A 25,235-nucleotide genomic window follows, 5' to 3' on the forward strand; every position below is an offset into this window, starting at 1 on the left:
ATCTCTTATCATCAACACTGCTCTGGTCGCTCAGGTAAGTGAATGTCAAGGCAGCAAAACACTGCTTGTTTAACTGCTAAGCAAGAAGCGACAACGGCGAGCAGTGCTAGGCAACAGCACACGACGACAACATGCGCACAGCCTCATTTATCATACTCATCATTATCTGCGTCAAAAGCCTTGCAGAAGGTAAAAAAAACATCAACAACCTGTCTGTTTGGCGTGCAAAAGGGAGGCATTTTTTTGCAAACAAACAAAATGATTCCCTTATCTGCCTGTGTATATATTGAAGTCTTCTTTGAGTGATGCAAAATATTAAAAATAAAAGATCAGCGACCCTTACAAAACAAAACAAGAAACCATCAACTTGGGCGAAATCTATGTATGGACTTTGCAAGGTTTTATACTATAAGATTGTCAACCGTCGACTCCATCTTGTCGGTGCTGTATCGTAATGTTTCGTAATCAATCATGCCAACAACACGCAACAGCCGTGTCAATCTGGTGGTTTGCAAAATAAAAACCGCAAAGAAATTCCAGATCAAAGGTTATTCGTGAAGCCTAGGGCGCTTTAATGTGTCGCAAGCGAATGGAAAGAAGTGAAGATATATTATTGGTGCTCTGTAGCGTCAAATTTGAAATCGTTTTGTGGCATACAATGTTTCACATTCAAAGGAACTACTAATTCGCTGATGGTTCTCTCTTTGATCAAACAAAATTTTTCACTTTTTGAGTTATATTTTTAATAACATCTTTATAAACGATTTCAACGCAGGAAATGTATATCTCATAGTCATAGTCGTGACTTGTGAGACTATTCCCGGGGACTTCAAATAACTTGGAACACCATTTACCCACCCTCATTGCCTTACAATTATACTCGGCCACAATGCAAAAAGTTCAGGTTCGACTCACACATCCCGCTTGCACTTATACAGCCTCTTACTTAGCTTGTTGCGCAATGCATCCAATGAAAACTGTTGCCCTCCTCTGGTGTAATGCTGAGGTTTCTCCCCGATTTCCCGAAAGAGGGAAACTTTACCCTTGCGTCAGTCGGTGTGTGTATGTGTTTGGTCAGAATGTTAGCAAGTGCACTTTCTACACATCCCAGGGCATCACCAACACCCGCACCTTCTTTCACCTCCCTTGCACTACATCTGAATCGTCAGGTGTTAGTTTATAATTTCATGCCAACTTTAGCTGAGCAAATAACAGCTCCGGTTAGTACGGGAGGGTGTTCGTCACTCTACCCCTCCGTAGTCCGTCGGACGAAAGACGACAACATCCACGCTGGACAACGTTCGTGATGATGGTGCCGGAGTTGATGACAGTGATGATGATGACGACAGTGATGATGATGATGGGTGCTAAACTAACCTTTGCCGGCTTCGGCTCGTCGTAGTCATACTCAACCAGATGCATGCTGCTGCTCCGGCTACTGCTGCGCGTGGAAGGTGTGTGCGGTGACACCGGTGCCGATTGTTGCAGATACATCTTGGCTTTGAATGCTGCTGCTTTTCCTGACACCGTGTAATGTGTAATGGGTATGGCAAATCTGGAGATTCTGGTCGTTCAGTCAGACAACTGTCACTGGGAGAGGAGGATTGCTCTTTTTTCTACACGTCTTCTTGTGTGCACCACTGCAGGCTACCGCAAGGCGCCACAAACACTGCTTCACCTTCACCTTTCGAAGCTACTCTCGTTTATTTCATGCTCTTCATCCAACACAACACGGACACGGCCACGACTTACAAGCACACACGGCGGTGGGTAATTAAACGGTAAATCTAATTATCGGTAGCATTATTCACAAACTCCGGGAGCGAGCAAGGGGAAGGAGTTGCACGAACACATGCAAAGCCGTCGAACACACTACATATCAGCCCCAACTTCGGCAGCGTGCTCCCCTGATTCACGTCAATGAGGGCAAAGTTGCAGCGCGCACAGCGACCCTTCAAAATTAGCATAGGCTTTTGCATTCGCACACATGGACAGACGTCTCGCAGGCTACAGGCTCGTCTACCTAGGTATTGTAACGGCGAGCAACACCTTCACTTTGATCGGCAGAACGGCCACACTCAGACTCAGCCACACACACGTACAGCCGGGCGGCACAGGCGGTTTTGATCAGGCGAAGATAATTTAATTTTCACTCGGCAACGAAAAAAGCTTTTCGAGATAAATCTTTCAAAAGTGGCACGCAGCTTTTAGGCTCACAAATCACTCAAAACGGCCAATCTAATCTATTCGTTTTCACCAATACTATTAATCATTTTTCGTTTTTTAGCTTTCGAAGTACGGAACGACACACGTGAGCATTAGGGATTTTTTCCCAGTTTCAAGACCTTTCATTCACTTTTTATTATGTTTTGTCACAAAAATCACACATGAAAGTGACTTTCACTAATTAAAATTGTGTAAAAAATTCACCGACAATTTTGGCATTTTTCTATTTTAAACAACTCGAATTTCACCCCCAAACATTCACAATACAAACTTGCTAAGTAAATATTTGCTTGGTACGTATATATTTTTGCACTTGTACACGAGGGCATATAATTTCAATGTAGCCCACGCCCGCCTCCTTCGTCTACTGTCGCCCGTGCGGCATTATTCTTTTTCTCCAAGAAACAGCACTAATCTACACACGTCGCGAAACGGCATTCTTCACAAAGCGGAGTTTAAGCTCAAAATTTCAACACCCGATAAAAAACGCCGCATTTGACACAACCGAACCTGATCCGATACTTAAATCCCTCACGCAAACCTCCAGCAAACCGCCTGCCTGGTTGACGCACCACCGTGTGTATTAATCACATTTGCCTAAACAAATTCCACAAACACACTCTCCGAGAACACACCACTTGCGGATGGGCAAAAGCACGCAAATCGCGACGCAAGCAACGGCCGCGCTCGAAGCGTCAAACGGTTTTGTGCAGCACGCTAAAAGCCTCGTCGACCCTTTTTGGCGATGATGAACACACTCCCGGGGAAACGTGCCGACGAGCGTGCGTCCGCTTGCTTCCTATGCTACGCAACGAATGAGCAAATGAACAGCACGCCGGAGCCTGCGAACCGCTCAAGCCGGCTTGAACCGCGTGAGCCCGAGAGCGGGGAGAATACCAAATGCATACCAAACATGCTGCTGCTGTTTTGAGAGAGCGTTCGAGCAGTTTTATGCATGATTCGAGCAGAGTTCATGCATGCGGCAAGCCATCGGTGGTTGTTCATTCCGCTTGCTCATCGTAAGCTATTCCGTGAGCTGTGTTAAAAAGCCGGTTTTGCCGGGGTGGTGGCGGACAACAAACAATTTGGAGTTTTGGTGGCTTTGCTTGCCCCGTTTGCCTGCCCGCGCCGTGAAGGTCGTTGCCAAGACGCCGGAATGACGCGAACTCGCGAAATCCAACGCCAAAGCCGAGCGGTTTCTTCGTAACGAGCGACACAAAAATTAAGGCCGCGTCAATACCGGCCAATTTGCCGGCAGGCAGTCAGATAATGCAAAAGAATGGCGAACGGTGCTGCAGTGTTTGTTTTCGTTCCGGCGTTCGTTGCCATCCTGACGACTTGTCTTTCTTTCCCACAACGCACACACACACACTGTCTCCGGTGAGTTTTGCATGCTGAAAATTATGCTAATTTTTATGACCCATCCCCGAAGGATACCACTCAAAACGAACCTCTACAACGGACGAAGGTGTTTGAGGCGAACCTTCCGGAAGGTTATTTTACCTGCTACGGGGGTTAGTGACGAAACAAGACGTAACACGAAAAATGACAAGATTTGGCATCCTGCTCACAATTGAGATGGGCACTGCTTGTCTTTCCGTTTGCCGTGCTTTGTTTTTTACGATTTCACTTCAAGTGTGATTACAATTTTAAAGTAAATCAATGGCGACGAACCCTTTCATATATGACTTTGTTCATATATGAAGTCTTTTATCAATGGGAACTTTACAGTCAAAATGTTGAAGGAAACGTTTAATGGCCCTTGACGAAAGAAACTTTTCTCTCCCTTTCCCTCACACCGAGTTGGTCGACCCTCCCCCTAAGTGGAAGGAAAGCTTCCCGATGCACTTCCGCCCGGAACACCATTGTGTGGATAAGGGTGTGCGTGCCAGATTTGCACCAAAGTTTTCAATTACGAGGGACAAACTTTTCGAGTACTTTGCCCGCTATGGTCATAAACCCATAAATCCACACACCTTGGACCCCTGCAGAGCCACGAAAGAGAGAGAGAGAGGTTAGTTGGTCAAATAGTCAAATCAGGGAATGGCATATAGCGACACAATTTCGTAAACATAACCCATCGTATTGAGGAAAGGGAAATGAAAATGGGAACCAAATTTGTCGTCAAGTTTGATGGTCATAAGCAGTATGTTCGGTGTGTTGGATTTGGACGTTATATTTGTCGATTTGGAGTGCGTAAAACGTTTTGGACCGATTTGAAAATGAAGTTTCTATGCTGAAGTACTTACTTGACCTGTATTCAGTACGACCGCAAGTGCAGTTGTCAGTGGGTTGGACAGAAAAATTCAAAAAAAAAAAAACAAAAGAACAAACTCTTCAACAATATGGAACAAAGGATGTACATGTCGTTCAGTGTTTATGGAGGAATTTATCACCAATTTATATGCATGCACAATGAATAATACCAAATGCAAATATTGTTACTGTAAATAGATGTGTAGGATGATGCTTCATTTTTTTTAGAATTTTATGAAAAAGTTTGTCAGAAATGAGAGTTCCTTCGTCTTTATAACAAAATTAATTTACACAAACTTCAAACTATGGATATCTCTGCTAAGGACTAAGAATAACAACAAGCAGTAAATAAAGAGGAAATTAAAATTGAAGATAACAAGTTAATCAATTTTTAAATGGAATATTTAGTACACTCAAATAATCTGCACAATAGCATAGTGACCACAAATACTCATTAACAGTAGGTGGTTATGCCATTATTTCTACTTTCCACCTATTGCTGGAACAGCAATATAACTGTTTGTCATTTTTTTTAAATAAAAAGACTTAGTCAGCTTATGTCTGCCTTATCAAGGCCAGGACGATCAGAAATTATTCATTTGAATCACAAAGAACGCACGGCCGTAAACAAAAACGACCTTTCGAGGGTTATACAACATTCTTTTGCAATACTTTTTCTCGTGCAAATAATTACACCTCTAATTAACGAGGACAAAAACAACCATTTTACGCTTTTACAAGCTTTACCCATTTATTTAACAAGAACCAAAGAACCTTAATAAGAAAACTAATTCCACTACATATTAATTATATACTTGAGCAACACCACTTAGGAAATGTGTATTGAACATAATAAAAGGAGCCATGTCGCGACAAGTTCAATTTCCATCTACGATCAAATATCTTGCTATTGCTTCATTTTGCATCGCAAATCAAAGTGCAATAGCACAAAATTCCTCCGGTCAAACAGCCCGTCAAACTTCCCCGCCACAAAGGCGAAGCATAAACATTTGTACACATCTTCCTGCATCCATCTCAACAAAACGAGTGCAATTGCTTGATTTATTGCTGTCGCTATTTCTGCATCCCGACAACGCACAACTGTGCGCCCGGGTCGCGCACAAAACAATTAAGCGCCCGAAGCGCATCGTGAACGTGAGAAGGTTTCGCTTTGTTTCCAGTGGAAGTGTGCAGCGAACATGGAAATGCACAAGCGGAGCCTTTGGAACGCAACAGATTGCACCGACGCAACTGCGCGCGCGAGAGGGAGTGAGGTTGAGTGAGCGAAAATAAAACGCACTACTAGATTCCCTCTTTTTTTTGCATGACTTTCCACGCCGTGTTTCCTGTGCCGATTGGCCATGCACAGAATGGACGCATATCGGAACGAGCGAAATGTACCCCCGCCGAAGATTTGTGCATTCTGATTAACACGGATGAATTATGCGATCGTGTCAGTTTACGCACGTTCCACTGGTAACATCGAGGATGTGCACGAGGCAGTTTGGTGGGTTTGTTTCTTTCAGTGCGAGCAACAGTTTGAATGGAAGAATTTAAAGTAAGAAAAAACAAACACACACACACATACACAAACATTTCGATTCGAACGAGAACTCAGAACGAGATTATCGAGGAAGGAACACAGCTTCATCATCTACCGAACTCCGGAGCACGGGGTTGTTTCGGCAAAGTGTAGAATAAAGTGTTTACACGCCACGTTCAAAACACATTTGTTTGAACACTTTAGTTTATTGGCGAGATGGCGAGATATTCCCGGAAAACATTTGTTTTGTGTAGCTTAGTTGCAATGTAACAAGAATGTTCCTTTCGCTTCGCAGGAAACGGCAACTGTGCGCAAAACTGCTACCCGTTTCTTTACAAGAGCAAATAAAAACACAAGGACACAGGGAAGCGAGTGGATCCAAATGTGCAAGGAGAAAGTAAAAATATTTTTACACATATTTGATTTTGAAAACAAAAAAACACAAAAGCTCACGATAAAGGGGAAAAATATGAACATAAAAACTATAAAAATATGAATCGAACCAGTTCTTACATTAAAAGTATAAGATTGGTTCTTTGGATAATCCTCAAAACGAAAAATTGAAATAGATGAAAATATGACTTCATCCAGTTTCCATTCCTATTTGAGAATTTATTTTACTTTGGCAATGTTAATGCAAGTTTGTTATGTAAAAACTTTAATCCTTTAACGGCAGCAGATATGATAACACATAAATAATTAGAGATACTGTTGCCATCGGAATAAAAGAAAGGCTGGGAATATATGCAACGATGAAATACACTATATAAAATAATAAAACAATCCTGCTTCAAAAAGTTGCGTGTACAAGGAAGTATAAGAACCAAACCCATCATGGAATAATTTAGAAGAAACGGAAAACTTTTCTGCTTACTTTTGGTTTTGGTTCAATTCGCTTAATGTACCACATCTGGTATTAATTTCATCGAGTTTTTTTGCTTCCATTGCAGTTAATAATACTGCTGCAATAACAGTTTAACACTAACTTGACTGCTGGTGTCTAAAAAAATGTCTATTTTGTTAAACAATTCTGAAGCACTCATTACGTTTCTACCACCAATAATTTACAAAGCATCTTTAACGTTAAACTACACTTCTTCTGAACAAACAATTCATCTTGACGAATCTTCCGAGAAATCATTGCGGCATTGGTGTTTGAACCGACACCCGGTTTGCTTACACAACTGCAAACATTTTGTCCGAGGTCGGGGTCGTGCGAGTGAGAAGCCATAACTTTCCGAAAAGGCAAAGGTTTAAATTTACATACCATACCGTTTCTAAGAAAAATAACAACGAGTTCGAAAAGTGATCCTAACTTGCTAACAAAAGAGTAACATTTACTTAAGGCTAATTACGTTACAAGCTATCCTTTGTGGGGATAAAAAAGAGATTCAATTAAAGCAAGAGAATAGTAGTTCAATAATTGCCGAAGATGCTAACGCGGTGAAGAGATTCATACGAGGGAGAAATTAATATACCTTTCCTTCTAAAGCACTTTTACATTCCGCTTTAAAAAAAAACATGTTCCACCGATCGCTATGCTTAACCCATTTTTTGTAAGCTCATTAGCTGCGGGGGGGTTAGGATGGGGAAGCATTTCATTTTCCTACCCTTAAACCTAATCTGCTCGAGGCATCACCAGCGTAGCCTTTTCATCTTACTAATCTCGGTGGTTAGGGGAGAGGTGATTGCTCCACTGTCCACTTTGTTACATTTTGTCTTACAAGCCGGCCATCTATCTCACTAGGTTGGAGAGGTCGCTGTAGGGCACACACACACACACACACACTCAGACATACATACCAGGAACTAGGTGTTACAAAACCTTTTTCACTTTTTCTTTCACTTTACACACGAAGAGCATAATAAAAGGAGCGGAGCAATGGGAGAGATTTGGAAATTGAAAACTGAGGGCAACTAGTGTGTGGTTGCACATGTTACATGATCACATTATGACGATTAACGATGAACCGATATAGGAGTAGTAAGGTTATAAAACCATTTTAAAATCTGTCAAATGTCACCGAAAGTTCAAATGATAAAAGAACATGACATATTAACTGCCGCCGAAGTCCTCCATCTACCATTCCGCAAATAGTAGATTCAAATTCAATCTCAACACAATTTCTTGCAAAGATCTTGACATCAACACGTGTTGGCTGGTAGAATAAGGATTCATGAAATTTACTTCAAAAAGACTGATTTTGTAACACATAGGAACTTGTATTAAAATATAGGATTTGAGGAGCTCCCAACACTTCATCATTTGTACCATGTTAACAGTCTTCTCGAAGTTGTATAACTCCATTAGGCTACGAGGCGACAACCCCAACTATTATCTTAAAACGCACAAAAGTGTGTCCAAAGGTAGTGTTCACTTTTGTCCAATCAAAGTCCCACTTATGTTGATCTAACTAAAGAGATTTCTTACTTCCTCGGCAGGGTTGGTACGAGCCAACGTGCCCTTTTTGGTTATTGTGGATTGATTGTAAACCACGAAGCACGAAACATGGGACGGAAGAAAGAAAGCAATCGAAAAACCGCAGAGAGCAAAACCACGTCATCCATCTTTCGAGCGGCGGCCGTCTGGTGGTTGAGCTGAAGCGCTGCTGCTTCCCGCTAACCGAACAAGTTGCTGCCGCTGATGCTGGTGCTGCTGCAGAAGCACAGTAACGTAACCTAATTGTAGTTTCCTGATGAATTGCACTAATGATATACCTCCACACACACACACATACATACATGACTTTCACACGTCCGCGCTCGACGGCGATTGGAGTTGGTGGTAGGTTTTATTTTTTACTCCAACACAAAATCACTCCTCAGCAAGAACCTCACCATCACACGCTACATACTTGATGCAATTACACTTTCTTCACGTGGTGCAGTTCTTTACGATGGCTGAGAAGACTACATCCCTTCTTAAGCAAAGGGATTGGCTGTTGAGTAGAAGAGCTGAAGGTGGCGCCCGCTGGCGTGACTCGCTTCGAAAGAATGCAATGGGTCTTTACGGATGTGTTGGCCAGTGGCTTCAGAATACAGTTTTTCCCCTTTCTCAATATGGCAACATCATGAACGGTGCCACAATTTGTCCTCTAACCGCAACACTTCGATCCATTCTTCCTTCTGCTCCTTAGTTTGGTTTGGTTCACCAGGAAGTTTCATTTAAGTTTCGCTACCCACCGAGCGTGCCCCACAAAGCCCATATTTCCAAAACGGTCTCACACTTAAAAAACCGCAACCAATCCAGAATATCTTCAGCAAATGTGGAGCAAGGAAAAACAAACAAAAAACTGCTCCCACCACACCGTTACTGTACTGGAAGGAAGAAAAAAAACGGCAAACGACATAAAAAAACAACAACTCCGGCTGGATATTCTTAACAGTGATTGATTACTTTCCGACTTACGGTCGTTCTGGAAGCTGAAGCCAAAGTCCGTTACGCGGACATTAAACTGACATTAGAAACTGGACTACGAAGCGTGACGAGAAGTGAACGATTCCCCGGCCACCGACTTATGCGTTGTTGCCCGTTTTCCATCCATGTCTCTTTTTTTTGCTTGATCGGATTTGCAACCACATCGGGGCTGTGCTCATAGCCACAATTAGAAATCGGTCAAAATGGAACAATCATGTCGTCCTGCAGTGAACAAACCAGGAACCGAAGGGAGGCAAGATTAACTTTTCTACAGGGCGGCAACAACGCGCTGAAAGCCATGATTGAAAACGTACACTGTGTGTAACGCAAAAAATAATAATAATGGACCACTTTAAGCAAGCGCCAAAGTTGTGCTAAACACTCTGGTTTGGGTTTTTTTAACCCAACACACGGCGAGTTCTTGTGGAGCGCCAAGCTCAACCCATGAAGCAGCAGTGTGCAGAATGTGCACAAGCATCGCCCGAAGCGAACGAATGCACTCCTTCCGTAAGGGATTTTGGTTTCTTTCCTCCGGCAAATCGTTTAGCACGTTAAATGATCGATGAGTTTCAATTTAATGGACGTGTGTGTGTATGCGTATGCACGTTGCTTGTATCGTTCCCGAGCGTTGTTCTCCTTTACGATGCACCTTACACAATATTGTGTTGTTCTTCCAATGTTGCTACATTTTTAATTTCAGGGTGAAGAACAGATCCTACACAATTGATTAGGTTACACATTTTAAAGTTCTAAAACCAACCAAGAAACCAAGATGACGTTACTGAAACCATGCATCAATAGTGAGTCTTGCAACGGGGAAGCTTCAAAAGTGCTTTTATAAATCATTCCCTCGAATCGAGATTGATGTTAGTGATATGATGATGAGGATTTAAATGAATAAACATGTTTCACAAAAAATCCCTCCAAGGACGAACCGATGAACCGAGATTGAAAGGCAATAATTAAAACCTGAGATATGGGATTAAATATGGTTCCACCACACCGCGTAATGATTGATCGATTCAACAACTTTTTTTGATGAAAAAAGTGCAAACTTAATTGGCATTGGTTGGGAATTAAGAAACCGAAGAAAAGAACGTATTGTATCCACATAAACCGATTAAAGCAAGCTTCAGCTTCCATTAAATAAAATAGCATAAAACGCGGGACAAAATTACTGATATACATTGGCAAAAAATAGGACTAGGTGAACCACTACCTATGAATCCATCAAAAGGTCCCGTAAAGCCGTTGGTTAATAAGCAAGGTGAAGGTGCAATTTCGTTTGATTGAGCCGAAAGTATTTCAAAACCAATTGCTTGATCTTGAAATGTACACTTCAAAACAAGGCGTGAAGAAGTGACATTTCATTTCTTTTATTTAAAAATAATCTGCATGAAGCCACACAAACTCACAGCTACATAAATTACATTAGCCTTGAAGATCGATGCACAAATGCCCTTAGGCTACAATCTCGCTGGAACCGCCTTTTGGGAGCTTAGTCATTAATGTTGCAGTGTAATAAGAAAAAAATGAAAAGAATTGTACCGTAAACACCCCAAATGAAACGAGCAAAAGCACATTGATAATCAACGAAAACCTTGCAGTACAGTCGAATTTTATCCGTTTACAATGGGCAGGCAACAATAAAGCGAGATGAAATCGATGTGATATTGCCCCTTAATTGGGGTTCTTGCACTTGCAAAATCATTCGGGGCTTATGTAGAAGTTTTTGGCTGGGCATACTATAAAATATCTTGATATATTTTCTCTTTAAATGCGATAATTTAAAAAATACATAAAGGACGTTACATTTCATGTTCAAAAGGTAAATTTGTTAACCACGCATTAAATACGTCCCACGACAAGCTAATACTTTTAATTGTTGCCGCTAAAATGCCGACGGAAATAAACAGCGATAACTATCCCATTTCCCGTAATATCCGACATCCGGCGATAATACTCTTCCAACGCTTTTTTTATCTGAACTCTTTATACCTTTCTCACCTCACCAGCTTGCCGCTACAAGAACTCCCAGTTCTTTCCTTTCAACAACGCCGCTGGCCTAACAACTTCTCAGCCTAAAATTGAAAAAAATAGTCCTTTGAGCCGGATTGGTTAGGTGAACTAGCATCTGAGAGCAAGTCATTTTGCCGGATGGAATAAAGCAACAAGATAAAATTGATGTTTTTTTATACGGGGATGTAAAGCGAAACGGTTGCAACACAGGTAAGTGTAAGCGGTACAGCGTCAATGATGAAGAATTGTCAAGCAAGCAAAACAAAACGAAACAGTAAAACCCAATGTCTCGGTAGCACCAGACCGGTTCAATTTTTCCCCACGGTCATACTGTTGTTTACACTCTTCTCGCTTTCATCTTTCGAGAGCGATAGAAGATGGAGGAGAAGAAGTTGGTGGTGTGTGCAGCATTTTGCATGGTCACATTTTTCCATTTCCCATTACCATTCGTCGTCTTGGGGAGCAGTTGCCCATCTCCGGTCGCTGATAATTGTCGACTTACGAGCGAGCGTTTCTGCTGGCGACTTCCGTTCGACTTTCTGGAGCACGCACGGTACACCGCTGTGGTCTTCCAAAGCACGAACCTAGCCTTACCTGATGCAGATTGGAGGTGTATGAGTTCCATTCTGTATACACCGTTTTCGGTCCTCAACCTACAAGCCTCTTTCTTTCTGTAAGAGTATGCTCGACCACACTGCAACAAAAGGCGTAAAATGGTGCGCGCATGGCCAAGAATCAACAAGTTCGCTCGAAATGGATAGCTTAAAACCGTAAGACCTCCTTATGCCAGCGCCAAGAATTGTGTTGTTGTGTGCTAGCGAAAACGGCACAAGTACACAACACACCCGGTGGTGCTGCCACACCGTTCCCGAGCGAATCGACAAACGGAAAAGGTCAACTTCGGGCCGGAGTACTATCAACAGCCACGACCGATCGCCAAATACAGCCGAGAACGAGTGCATGGGAGTGTAAACGATAAGACGCTTGCGCTTGAAGGTGACCCTACAATTAAATGCACGCAAAATTTACATTTCATTCTATCCACAAGCGGAGCGCGGATTAAAGTCAAAAATGGAAGGTTGAAAGTTATCTGCATTCAGAGCAAAAGGGAAGGATTTGAGGGTTTGCCACTTTAACACTATATTTGAAATGGATTATAAGGACTTTCCTTAGCTTTTAGAACTTTATTAATGAGTAGTTATATTTCTGGAGAAAACCCAAAAAATGAATGCATTTGTTGGAACAAATCCCAACTCCAATAGAATGATTTTTATATTCTGGAACGGAAGTGTTTTGTCGAACCTATTAAACCGGTTCTATTGTTCTCTTTTAAGCTACGATACTATAGGCCCTGGGTCTGTACCATTCCCTAGACTAATGAATGGTTGAAGATCAATAAAAATCTTAGGTCCAGGATACTTAATTATAGCCAACCTGAAAAAAAACTAAAGACATTATGCCACTTGTCTGAAATATGTTCCTTGAAGCTGTATAAAAAATTAAATTCCTTTGCTAACAACCTCCTGAACATATCAATCGTTAAACAACTCACTAAATCAATTCCCATTACAAAAAATAACTCCACTCCACTCCGCTCTATACTTCGGAGTTTGCTGGACACACGACGGCACCCTCCAATTCACGCCATTCAGCTAATGAAGTTATCAACCGATACTTCAGATAGTGCGGCCACACGTCCAAATTCCAAAACCTCCGCCAACTCAAAAAGCTTGCCGATACTACTACAGCTAACGAACCGTAACGAACTGTGCTTTATAATTAAGACAATGTTGATGATGATGATTATCGCCCATACACAATAGACGGATCGCCGACAGGCAGACACTTGAAAGCGAACGAATGACACAGCAACATAATTAATAAGGAATTAAAAGGCCACGATTTGTTCAACCATCTAGGGGGTTTGATTCACTACATTTAGACTTATGTTTTGATGAGCGAGCTTGAAAGGCACCTTCCTTCCTAGAGACTGTTTTTAATAGGAAACATTCGTATGGAAATGGAGCCAAATGAACACTGTGAACTGCTGGACTGCCGTAGTCGGTAGATTACACCACTTCTATTAAAACAAAACCCGGAATGTTTGACTTCCAAGAGCATGTGGAACGGGTAGGCGCACTTTAGCTGTACAAATGTTATCTTTAGTCTTATGCGTGATTGAGCAGAATCATGTGTGTGTTTCCACTGTTTGCGCCAAGAGTGCTACATTAAGCCCAATGTTCAACGTTAACTCCAATCCGCATCAAAAAGGCGTAGGAGGACAACCATTGGCTACTGTACCGTCCGACACCGAGAGACACCGCACATTGTTCGTGAGAAGGACACCAGAGACGCCACACACACGTACGTTGAACTGGTAGGTGCACTGAGAATAGCCACCGTGTTACTTTTGGACGTTCATGCATGCTGCCATTTCCCCACCCTTGACACGTATCGCACCACCACCCGACTTCGTCGTCGTCATCCGTATCTTGTCCCGTATCTCACCGTAATAATTGGTTTGCTTTTAGTGAAGCATTTTAATGACCGCGCGCAACAACAAACAACGCTATCCATTGAGCTAATCTACCGTTGAGCCGACGACAGACGGCTGGAGTAGTCGTGCGTCCCCCGGACGGCACAGAACCATGGCTCCACACAAGATCTGAAGAACTCAAAGTGACGAAGGCATCGTGTACACATCGCTACCCCAGCCCACGCGCCGGAAGAAAGGCGGGCTTTATTCTTGGCCGAATGCCGACGCATTTCGTGTTGAAGTAGCAATAACACTAATTGATTCGTTCCATCTTTGGAGAGATTCCGCGCCCGCCATATCTTGAGGTGGGACATACTCAGGTTGGAGGAGGTTGGGGATAGCGATCCGTCACACGTAATAAATTCACCAGATGAGCAGATGAATTGTTTTCAGGAGGGCCTCAACGACGTCCTCAAAATTACTCAATACATAAGTAGAACACCTACTGGATTGGGAGGCATCGAACAAGGCAATTTAAAGCGAAATAAAATACCTTGATGTACGCATTCAACAGCTGCGCACGTATTCTAGATGGTGTTTTTTTTGCTTTTTTTTTTGTTTTTGGAGCTGTAATAACTAAAAAATCTTCAATATTCTTTTTATACTGAAGTTTCCAACAGCGGCGATGATATCACGCACGTCACCGACTGAAAGTATGTGACAAGAAATTTAATTAATCAATTAGATCTGTTAGTGGCCAAGACACGCAAACTCACGCACGTACTGAACAGGGGGACGTGATAGGATTGTTGTGGTGAGTTGAAAGAAAAAAAAAACAGGACCCAACAATTCTCACCGTACAAATAACGGACCACAGCCTTTCAACGTACTAGCTGCTTTTGGTGATTTCGGACAGTTTTGGAGAGCCCAGTCGTTTTCTTGGAACAGTTCATGCTTTTGTGTGGACCTTTATCCAATTTGCGATACGAAATCCCTTTAATAGAATCTGATCAATTCTGAGATAGGACGGCTCTCACCCTGGACAACGTCGGACGCCCGTTGCAAATGGGTTGGGTCTTTGTCCGAACCTGCCAACATATTCACAACAGATCGCAATCTAAACTGTCACTCACACAGGGGTTTCGCAAACGGGTTGCTTACAGTTCCTTTGAACAAATCGTCGTGCGCCAAGCAGCAGCAGCAGCAGCAGCAGTGGTAATGCCCTCCTAATTCACCGGTAACGAAATGTCTTACTTCACTTGGGTGGTAAACAATCGCGCACAATACTGATTTATTGTCGACAGGCATTGATTCGCAATGACCACCCCCAATGGCTTTGATTGAAATATTGGATAAAACCCTAGCAGCACACGATCATACGAAAAAAGGCGTAAGAATGTGTGAACACTCCCAAACATTCGTCTCTAATTCCCCGCTGTATGATTGTGACGTTTAGGTTGTGTGGTTTTGCGTGCTAGATCACACAAATAACCCGATAGCACGTAAGGAAATGGTTAACATTCCGTGCACATACTCGACCCTGCCCAAGGTGTGAAGATGGCATTAAATGCTACGCACGAGCTTCCCTTCGATCCCTCTTTTTACGTTCAATTGCACTGATTTCAGAAGAAAAAAAAAGTACAAATAGCAACAAAAAGTTTACGCTTAGAATCTAATAAAAAAAGAAACAAAAAGATAACCAACATAATAAGGAAATTGCTTAAAGCTTTGATACGGCACGCCACAATTCTACCAGGAAGCCCGCCTTTAAGCCTTAGAGTTGTAATCAGACAGCACCACGAAAAACGAGTGAACACAAACCAAACGCAAAAAAAGTGGCAGATACTTCGCTTTTGCGCCAACAAACAAGCATGGTACTCGCGCAATTGATTTTAATTAAATTAATTAATTCAATTTTCCTCCCACTTCCAGTGTTGGTTTGGCTGTTTTGCATTGTATTTTGCTCAAACTAGCCGACACGAAGAAGCTGCACCATTGCAGGAGCACCACGACAAAGTGGTACCGCGTTTCGGTAAACCAATCTCGGTGGGCATCGCGTTTACTCCGACGGACGATATGCACCGCGACGTGGGGATACAGGGCTATGAACTTGAAAAAGCTTCTTCTGCATCACTGGTAGGGTGCAAGAGCAATTCAATTTCGTGCGCCACAGCATGTCACGAAATTGCACTGCTAGTAAAATGTTACAAAGGACCCATGAAGTGCAGGCGGCAGCCGGTAGAGTACACGTTTTCCCCATCGAACAGCCCATCTTCAGCACACTTTGTACAAAATGCGGGCAGTGCATCAGGCCGGAAGAATTAAATGGTTTAGGTTGTAATTGCATATTTTTAAGTTCGAGTCTCGCAGTGTGCGAACGGAATGTCGCCAATAAGCCAGTTGTCTGCATTTCCAGTGTAGCGCAGTGTGTTATTGCCTTAAAGTACTCATTTAAATAGTCATCATGGTCTGGAAACTACTTGGTTCCTGTGACCAGCATAATCGGGCCACGTGAACATTACTTGGCAGATTTTAAATTGAATTCACCGCCGGAGCACCCTAAGCGCAGAAGTTACAAGATTTATAGCACGTTTTAATAGCAAAACCATGAACTCCTGTAGTTTATTCAAATAGTGGTTTATCGTATATTAAGGTTTTTTTTTTCACTTTAAACACGCTGTTGATAGAGTAAATTCTTCCTTCGTTTAAATTTTGGCGCATTTTGAACATCAGTTTTGCAATTGCATAAGTACTGGAAACATATAATGTTTCATGCTCTTATTCTTCAATAATTGTAATCGACAACGATATCATGCGTTACTTGCTTTTTAACTTGAATCAACAACGTCATTTCTTCTAAAGTCAACAAAAAATAACGTAACGTCAAACGGACCGAACCGCTCAAAACAGGATTAACAATAATCTTGATAGCGATCGTTAATGCGCCCGGAAAGACACACAACAAGCGAGGACAGACGATTCATCCGAATTGAAGCAAACTACATTTGACACAAATTGTCCCAATCGTAAGAGTTGTCTTGTCTTTCGGGTCGAATGATGTATACGAACCGTTTGCCCAAAAGGACACACAGCCAAATCAAGGTAAAGACGGGGGGGAAACGTCAAATCTTCAACAAATTGCACCCACAAATGGGTACATAAAAATTCCGAAAATATTTTATTCTTCTCCCTGCTACTTTTTATGGAAACTTTTACGTCCGATTTCTTTCCCCATCAAACCGAACTCAAGATTGCTTATCTTAGGAGTATGATAAAGAGCATCCTATCTTCATCTGTCGTTTTTTACGTCTGTCTCTTTTCCAGCGTAGCAAGTTGAAGCCATTTTTCAGCAACGCAAAAAACAACCATCCCTTTAGTAACATTAGTCATTTTACTGTTTTTACTGTCATGTCCACGTCCTATCCTTGCTCACCAAACTTGCGGCGTGACTTCTTTCATCTCCAGTCAGCAGAAGAATTATCTTGTTATGTTGTTGTATTGTTTTTTTTTTGTATCTTTTAACCGTTTTGTGGTGAACCTCAAAATACAATTTTGCTACATTCAAAACCACAATGCATTATCCACAATTGTTGTCTACAAAGGAACACCCAAATACTCTTAATCCTGGTTTTGTCTCAAATAGTGATAAAAGGACCGTAGAACAATTTTGATCCCATTTATTCTTGTTAACAAAATCGTGTTATCAATTTAAAATGTTCATAATACTTGTGAATCTTTAACGGTTAATTTTTAGAATAAGTTTGCATAAACCATTAAACATAAATATGAACATTTACTGTTAATTTGCAAATTAAGTTATCATCAAAAATACATATCATAAGCGATATGTTGTATTATGTTCTCCAGATTTTTTATACAATATGTATCTGTTAAATTTAAAATCCCTTCCATCTTAACGTTTCAAGGACACATTTGAAGGTCAGCGATGCTGCTATATTTTTCCAATCGTAATTTTTTTTTACCATAAAACCTCAAGTCGTTTTAGATTTTCAGCTGGTCCCACGGGAGGGCTCATAAAACCTTCGAAACTTTTTTGAAAAATTCAAAAACACATTGAAAACATTTTTCACACCACCATAATCATAAACCGAAGACTACAGCCAATGGGCTACACTATAGGAACCGGGGCACGACGACTTCATGCATTTATTTTTTATTATTTAATTTCCCTTCCCATGCACCACATATCAAGAGGCCCTAGGCTTTTTTTTTCGTTAATTTTCAAACTCCAGTCACGTGTCAATCGTCACAAACAGACACACGTAGGGTTTTCCGCGTTTGCTCTCCCCTGCAGTGCCCGTAAGGAACATCCTTTTTTCAAACACACACACACACACATAGTTCCAACCAACAAACATAGAACGGGAGAGGAGCCTATGTTCTGCTTTCAATTGATCTTACACTTATCCTCAATACAAACAGCAAACGTATGTAGGGAAGAAGGAAAAAGCCGCGGGAGCATTTTAAATTGAAAAGTCATCATTGGCAGCAGTATGTTTGTGTGTGTGTGAGTTTGTGGCAATGCTGCACTGAAGCTGAGAGCACGGCCGATCGCACAAATATGCCCCTAAGGGTGTACGGTGATGATTACCCAGTGGACTTAATCAAATGGTCGCACTTCCCAAAGTGACCCCGCACCGGCATCCACCGCAGCAGTCCGTTCCTTTAAAAAACGCTCAGGTTTTGGCTAATTTAGAAAAATTGGTATTCCACCCAGGGAAAAGCAATTCATTCCCGCTACTGCTGGTACTGTTCCGCCGAGTGCCGCCGTGAGTTGGCATCTGCCATCGCATTCGAATGATGATATAATTTTATCCGAAGGTTCTCCTACCAGCCAGACGAATCGGGTTAAAGCGTGATGAGGGCGGCCAAGTGGGTGTGAACAAATCGGAGAAATGATGCGGGTCGTTTGAATTTATCTACAGCAACCCTCGCTCTCTCTGTCCCCAACTTTCCTTCCACTGCTCCGGCGGACGGTGGAAAATGTTTGTGCCGGGTTTTGTGCGTGTTGACGAGCGTGCGAGGCGCTGGCGAAGAATAAAAAGTGGAATCATAAACACTATCGCAGCACGTGACCGGGCGCGTGAATGTGCAACAATTGTGTGACCGCGCGTGTTGATGATGAATAGATTCAGCCGAATGTTGGCATCTGTTACCAGCTGAAGATAGGCTCGGCTGATGAAAAACTGGTTTGAAAAACAAGAATGGCAGAAAACTCAACGTTGTAGTTTGCAGATTAACGCTGAAATGTCTTTGATATATTTTCAACATTTTCCCTAGGTATTAAAGGAAAAAACAAGGGCAAAGAGAAATATTTAAAGTTATTTAGAATTTATCAACTTTCACACATAACGATTCCGAAAAAAGGAACCCATAATTAACACCTTACACCCCCAACACAGCACATCCTTTTTTGACATCTTTAGCATCCTTCCATCACACCCCCAGGTTTGCTTTAACCATCACCGGGAAAACACAAAAAAAAACACATACACGTTTCCGACATTCGCCCTTGAAGCGAGAAAATCCCAACAGCTACGTGGCACCAAGCAAACAAAACATGTTGTTCACATGTGCAGAATGCAAATCTGACCCTTTACCATGGCACCGCGCGAACAACCCAGCCCTTGCTTGTTCGCTGGGGTCCTATTTCAAACAGCGTAATGCCGACACAACAACGAAGCTCAGACGGAACGGTGTATTACCAAAAATGGGAACCAAAAATCAGAAGAAGCAACGACAACGTAAAGACGCCGTAAAATACGAGATGTGTCCAAGGGATTTCGAGCGCTCGAGGAATTCGGTCGAAAGGGACGCCGGTCGAAATAAATCTCCACACGTCGCTGCTTCGTGGCGTTTATTCCAATGCGTTATTTCCTCTCTACCTCCCCGAACAGAACCCTAAACGTGTATGCATCATTGAAGTAGTCGAAATGGTTTCCAAGGAGGAAGAGCAACAAAAAAATCGATTCACTTGCCAGTATAAAAAAAAGACGGAATAACAAGCGATTTAAGCAAAAACATGTCATCTGTCAAGTTTTTTCATCCTCCCGATAGTGGCAGGCCCCATTGTTTTATGGGTAGTTGATTGAGGAGGAATCCCAACATTTAGTATGATTTCTTTGTGCCTCTGAACCGGGATCGGGCTGGCTTCGAGAGGGAGCTAATGTGCTTTTAACCTCCTCTGTCCTGACCATTTTAGGTGTTGTGCAGGAATACATTTACGAGCGCACTACAAAGCAGAGAGCGAGCCAGACACATTAGCCAGTCTCAGTCAGTCACAGGGAAAACGGTTAGGTGGCGATCGAATGAATGATCAAAGCAACGCAAAAACTAGGCCAACTGCAACCTGCGATCGTTTTCTTGTGCATTTAAATGGAACGTAAGTGTCTGTAAGAATCAGATATGCAGGTTTATGGTTCATTGGACAGCTTCGTGATATGATGATTCATTTGATTCAGTAAGAAAAGTCTAAAAGCCCATATGTTTTGAGGAACCTATCAAAGTAAGAACATATAATTGTAAGTTAATATTTACGGTTATTGTATCTTTTGCCTTGTAGAGCATCACCCTCTTTCTGATAAAGAACTAGTGAAATGAAAAAAATGCGATTCCCTCCTTGCTGTAATTCCGAAAAGAATAATTTCCTTTTCATCATCCATAATGCAAGCATTCCGATGCGCTCGAAAGCGCTTCGCAGCAAGAAAATTACATTTGCTACCCCCAGTCGCACCTTACTCTCGATAAATGAGATTTTATCCCTGGCTTCCACAAACAACAGCAACCATGGCGTGATTAGCGATTATAGCTGTCACGGAACCTGAGATGAGAGAGATCCTGCCGTCCCTCCGCTTTGTACGCGCTTGAACCACGCACAATCACATTCCCCTCGCAGTGGCCCGCCTTCTTCGCTGTATTAGCAATGGACAGCGTAATAGGCCTGCCGCTTAGAAATTCTCAAGGATTTCGCAGGTCTCGTTCGTCACGCCATTATTCATCGGCAAGAAACTGGCTGTGGACGGGGGGAGGAGGGACAGGCCAATCTCTCTCGCTCAAGAATGCAATCCAATGTGATGAATATTTATCGCCAGTATGACCAGCAGAAGCCGTTGTCTGTCAGAGCACTGGATATGGCTTTTCACAACAATATCACCTTTCATCCGGTTCGATTAGAATGGATATCAACGGTTCTTTTTGTTGTTGCTACTGCTGCCTACTGCCACGCAGGCGCCACCTCTCGGAACAAAATCCAAGCTCATCAATCATACCTAATTTTCCCGAGACAAGAGTGTCCGTGGATAACCAGGGCTTTAAAATGGAGTGTCTCTCTTGGCACCTTCTATACAAAACTTCTTCAAAAATATATCTTCACATCCAATGTTTGACTTTACGTACAAAATGGATAGTTTTGTTTACTTTTGTACGTGCTCAGAGTACAGGTGTGGATAGATGTTGAACAGAACAGAACTCGATTGAACCTATACAAACGACAGCGCCATCTAGGTGAGTTGTACCATTCATACTAGCATATCAACTTGACCAACACGTTGTGAGCAACGCATTACCTTTTAAAGATCTGCAACACGTTTAACCTTTGCTACCAAGCAGCCCGTGTACACTATTACCATGTGCACCGTTCTCGGTGCTTAATCGCGGCCAAGCCTAGCGTCAAACGACCGTTTCAGTTCCTTTCCCAGAATAGGTTCTGTAACATCAACAACCTGGAAACACTTTATTTTTATGTTTACGCCGTCGCCACCCTCGTAGCTGCCTCGTCGTCGTTGCCGTCCTCATCGATGGCCCTTTACCGAACAAGGGCCAAGGGTCCGGAGAATTCGATGAGATTTTTATGACGCTCTACACGAAAACGGCTGTGACCACCAACAACTGTTAAACGAGTTTTTGTTCCTTAGCGCAGTGAGTGTGAGTGCTTTCTTTTTCTTTTTTTTGGTGCACAGTGTATTCAAATGTTCAACCACCAAAACTTCGCTTCACAGACGCCATCTTGTGTCTTTAAGCGTAACCATAACAACGGAAACTGTGGACGGTCTTTACCGTCGGTTCCGGAACTTCAATGAAGCGATTTTTACTAAATGAGGCACAGCTTATCCGGCACATCTACCACAAACTTTTTGTTTCCACCATTTGGTGTGCGTGATGGATCATTGGGTTCTACCGGGAGGGGTTTCCAAAAGGAATCCTCCATTCACTAGACGGCGTACTAATCGACACTGTAGCCGTAATGTGTGAACGTTGAATGTGCATACAGTTTTACTGTGGCTAATCCGCCTACCCCTTAGTCCAACCCCTTTTACGCGCTCTGCATGCTAAGCTTAACCGATGCAAGCAGGTCAGCATTCATAATGCTTGGTTACAAAACACAACCCAATGACCCAAATTGCGGAAACCTTCATATCCCACAACTTGCGAATAACCGAACGAGCGGACGTGCCTTATCGACGGGAGTTTCGCACATCTGGCGTGCCACTGTCAAGGTGCAAGGCTTAGTGAGAAGCCTGCCAATAAAGAGGAGCAGACCCACCGGGATACCGAAGGTACATGGTCAACAGGGCCAACTTCCCGTCCCTTTTCTCCCGTGGAGATTAAGCGTAATCCTGTGGCCAACCGTTTCTGGCAGAGCAATCGAGCAGGGCAGAGGGGAGCAAAAAATTAAATAAAACACAGCCCAGGAAACACCTTACCTAGACAAATTTTCTGCCCATTCGTCTTCTTCGTGCTTCTGACCTTCCTGAACCCCTCCCCACAGGAACTGAAAGGGGACGCACGTACAGATGAGGCGTGTTGGTAGGTTCAAGATAAATGTTACTCCATTTTATGGCTTACCGGAGCACACAGAGCACGAAATCTTATAGCTGCAGTGTTTTTTTTTTCTCAAACATCCTCACATGAGTAAAGTTCGACTGGTTCGACATAACCTCACTGACTGTTACCTAGCACCGACGACCACAATAACTACCACCGGCGCCGCGGCACTCTACTCGATGTTGATGATGCTTGATGTATTTCGCTGCTTGCTTGGATGGGTTTCGCTGCATAAATCATCTGCAGAACGGACCTCCAGCAGAAGGAGTATCCAAGCATCCCCAAAGCGCTATTTCCATTCCGAAAATCCCCAGTTCTCATTTTCCATCCCTTTCGTTTTTGCTGCAGAACAATCTCTCGTCAAATAATCTGCAAGCGTGCTGCCGACTCTAGACGAGTATAATCCGAAGGAAAAACTAGCAAAAGGATTGGAATAGGAAATTGAGCATATAGTGCTGATCCTCCCTGTCTAATGCGTTATTCCCCTTTCGTGTGGAGCATGCTCCATGAAGATTTACGTTAATTTTGCGCAATAAACCATACAATGAGGATGGAGCAAACTATTTACTACCACATCGACCAGAGGGAAGATTTCACACGATTTTGAAATGAAAAGGCAAACTTTCGACAGAAAACGGTTAGAAAGTTCGGTTTCAAAACTTTCTAAAAAGAAAAAAAAAAACACTTACGTACAAATCGAAACGGATCCGTAGTGTGGAACTATTCCATCAGCACGTCTCATCTGGCAAGTAGCCCTTCAAAACGGTGCACCCATTTCACTTAATGCAAGTAGTGATAAACACGAACGAACATCTTCAGAGGTTCGCTCGGTTAGTACTTGAACGCCACACCCGCGGAACACTTGTCCTTGTGACAGTTCAACAAGTTCTCCGGGCAAGTGTAACGCCACTTTTCTTCGTCCTTCGAATGGTCAAGTGTGTATTTCTTGCGGCTCTACGTTACACGGATACACACAATACCGCTCTGTCCCTGGGTGTCAGATTCGGATGCGACGCAACACGACTCGTACATTCTGAAAAAAGGTCTCAAAAGTGTAGCTGGGAAATTTATTACTAGTATCGTTGTTTCTTGGCGGCTGTTATGGCCAAAAAGGAGAACCTCTCCATTCTCAGAAATAAACCGTAAATTGTTATGCAAAAGAAAACAATGTTTCACAGAAGGACTTGTGCATGATGATTGTTTACCAAATCCTTATTAAGGTTAGAAATCACAGAGCACTTTAAAGAAGTGCACAGGCTATTGTAGCCATCCTGAAAGTATTCGACCGATATCAAGAGCATTTCTTGAGTTTATTTCTCTTCTAAAATTCATATCACGTATTCTTATGGGATTTAAGAGTCCTTTTGGATTTATTTTATTATTATAATTGCTCTATATCATCATATTTTTATAAAAAATATAGTGAAACACCTTACAACCTTCACGTTAAGCGTCTTTTTTGTAACAAAATCATTGAATTGATTTTAAATTTCCAATCCAATGTAATCAATACCAAACTCCATCAATCGCTCATATAAATTAACTTAAATATCTCCAAATATTAATTACCCAAAACGAACCTTTTAAAGGCTACCACGCCTTCAACGGCAACCCTTCGAATTTACATAATTTCTACCCATTCCCTGCTTCTTTTTACCATCCCGTAACCTTCTAAGTGACTTTAAATACCAATAATGTAGCAATTTCAAAACTCCCAAATGGACTTATCACATTAAACCCTCCCTTTAGAACACAAGAGCAACTAAAACTGGGGTCAATTGTGCTGGAACACACAAATGCCAGCAAAGCAATACCGTGAAATGAAAAGTAAAAGTTTAAAGCTTTTAAAGATTGAAACAAAAAAACACACAAAAAGGTCCATTTATTAAAGGGTGGAGGAAAACGAAATGAACTTGGCAAAACAAATGCTCCACTCTTAATGATGATAGGGGAAAAGGCTCGCCCATGGAATGGAAAACTGTCGTCCGCGTTCCGAAGGCTCCGGGCTTTTTTCCGGGTGTTAATTAATAATTCATCACCAGTACACTTCTCCAATTTTCGCATGCAACGCACGAGGCACAACAGAAGCCCTGACCAGCAGCCAGAAGAACACGAATGTGGTTTCAGTCGTTACCGGAAGTGCTTCGGTGGGTCAGTGATATACGTACAAAAGAGTGCATTGACAATCCCTTTCGGTTGGCGTGACATTAGGCAGTATAATCGCTAGGTAGTGTCATCCTGCCGAGTTAACGAAACTGCTGCTCTCAGCTCCTTTCCCCTTCCCCCCTTCCCATAACCAGGACACCGTAAAAACAATGGTCCCCATGCGTGTGTGTGTGTGTTTTTTTGCGATCCTCATCCAAGGATTGTGTTTATACGACTTTCGGGAGCTGTTTTGGCAAAAGCTGCGTGCTGCGGCCAAACAGGCACCACTAACTTCCGATTAAACGCAA

At 42.5% G+C, this 25,235-nt stretch overlaps 1 protein-coding gene across 3 annotated transcripts in view; it reads right to left on the bottom strand.

The window, feature by feature from the left end:
- Positions 1-25,235, bottom strand: part of LOC120953840 (breast cancer anti-estrogen resistance protein 1) — a 120,451-nt gene that overhangs the window by 74,238 nt on the left and 20,978 nt on the right. The window contains exons 1-2 of one of the 3 annotated variants that reach the window (XM_049606181.1): positions 2,830-3,051; positions 1,378-2,785 (exon numbers count right to left, since the gene is read on the bottom strand). The exons of the other annotated variants lie outside the window; for them this stretch is intronic. Of the exons in view, the coding sequence (XP_049462138.1) occupies positions 1,378-1,494 (117 nt within the window). The 5' untranslated portion in view covers positions 1,495-2,785; positions 2,830-3,051. Of the gene's footprint in view, positions 1-1,377; positions 2,786-2,829; positions 3,052-25,235 lie in introns of those variants that run through there. 3 annotated transcript variants of the gene reach the window in all.

Source organism: Anopheles coluzzii, chromosome 2 (assembly GCF_943734685.1).
Source record: "Anopheles coluzzii chromosome 2, AcolN3, whole genome shotgun sequence".
In the NCBI taxonomy this organism is placed as follows: Eukaryota; Metazoa; Arthropoda; class Insecta; order Diptera; family Culicidae; genus Anopheles; species Anopheles coluzzii.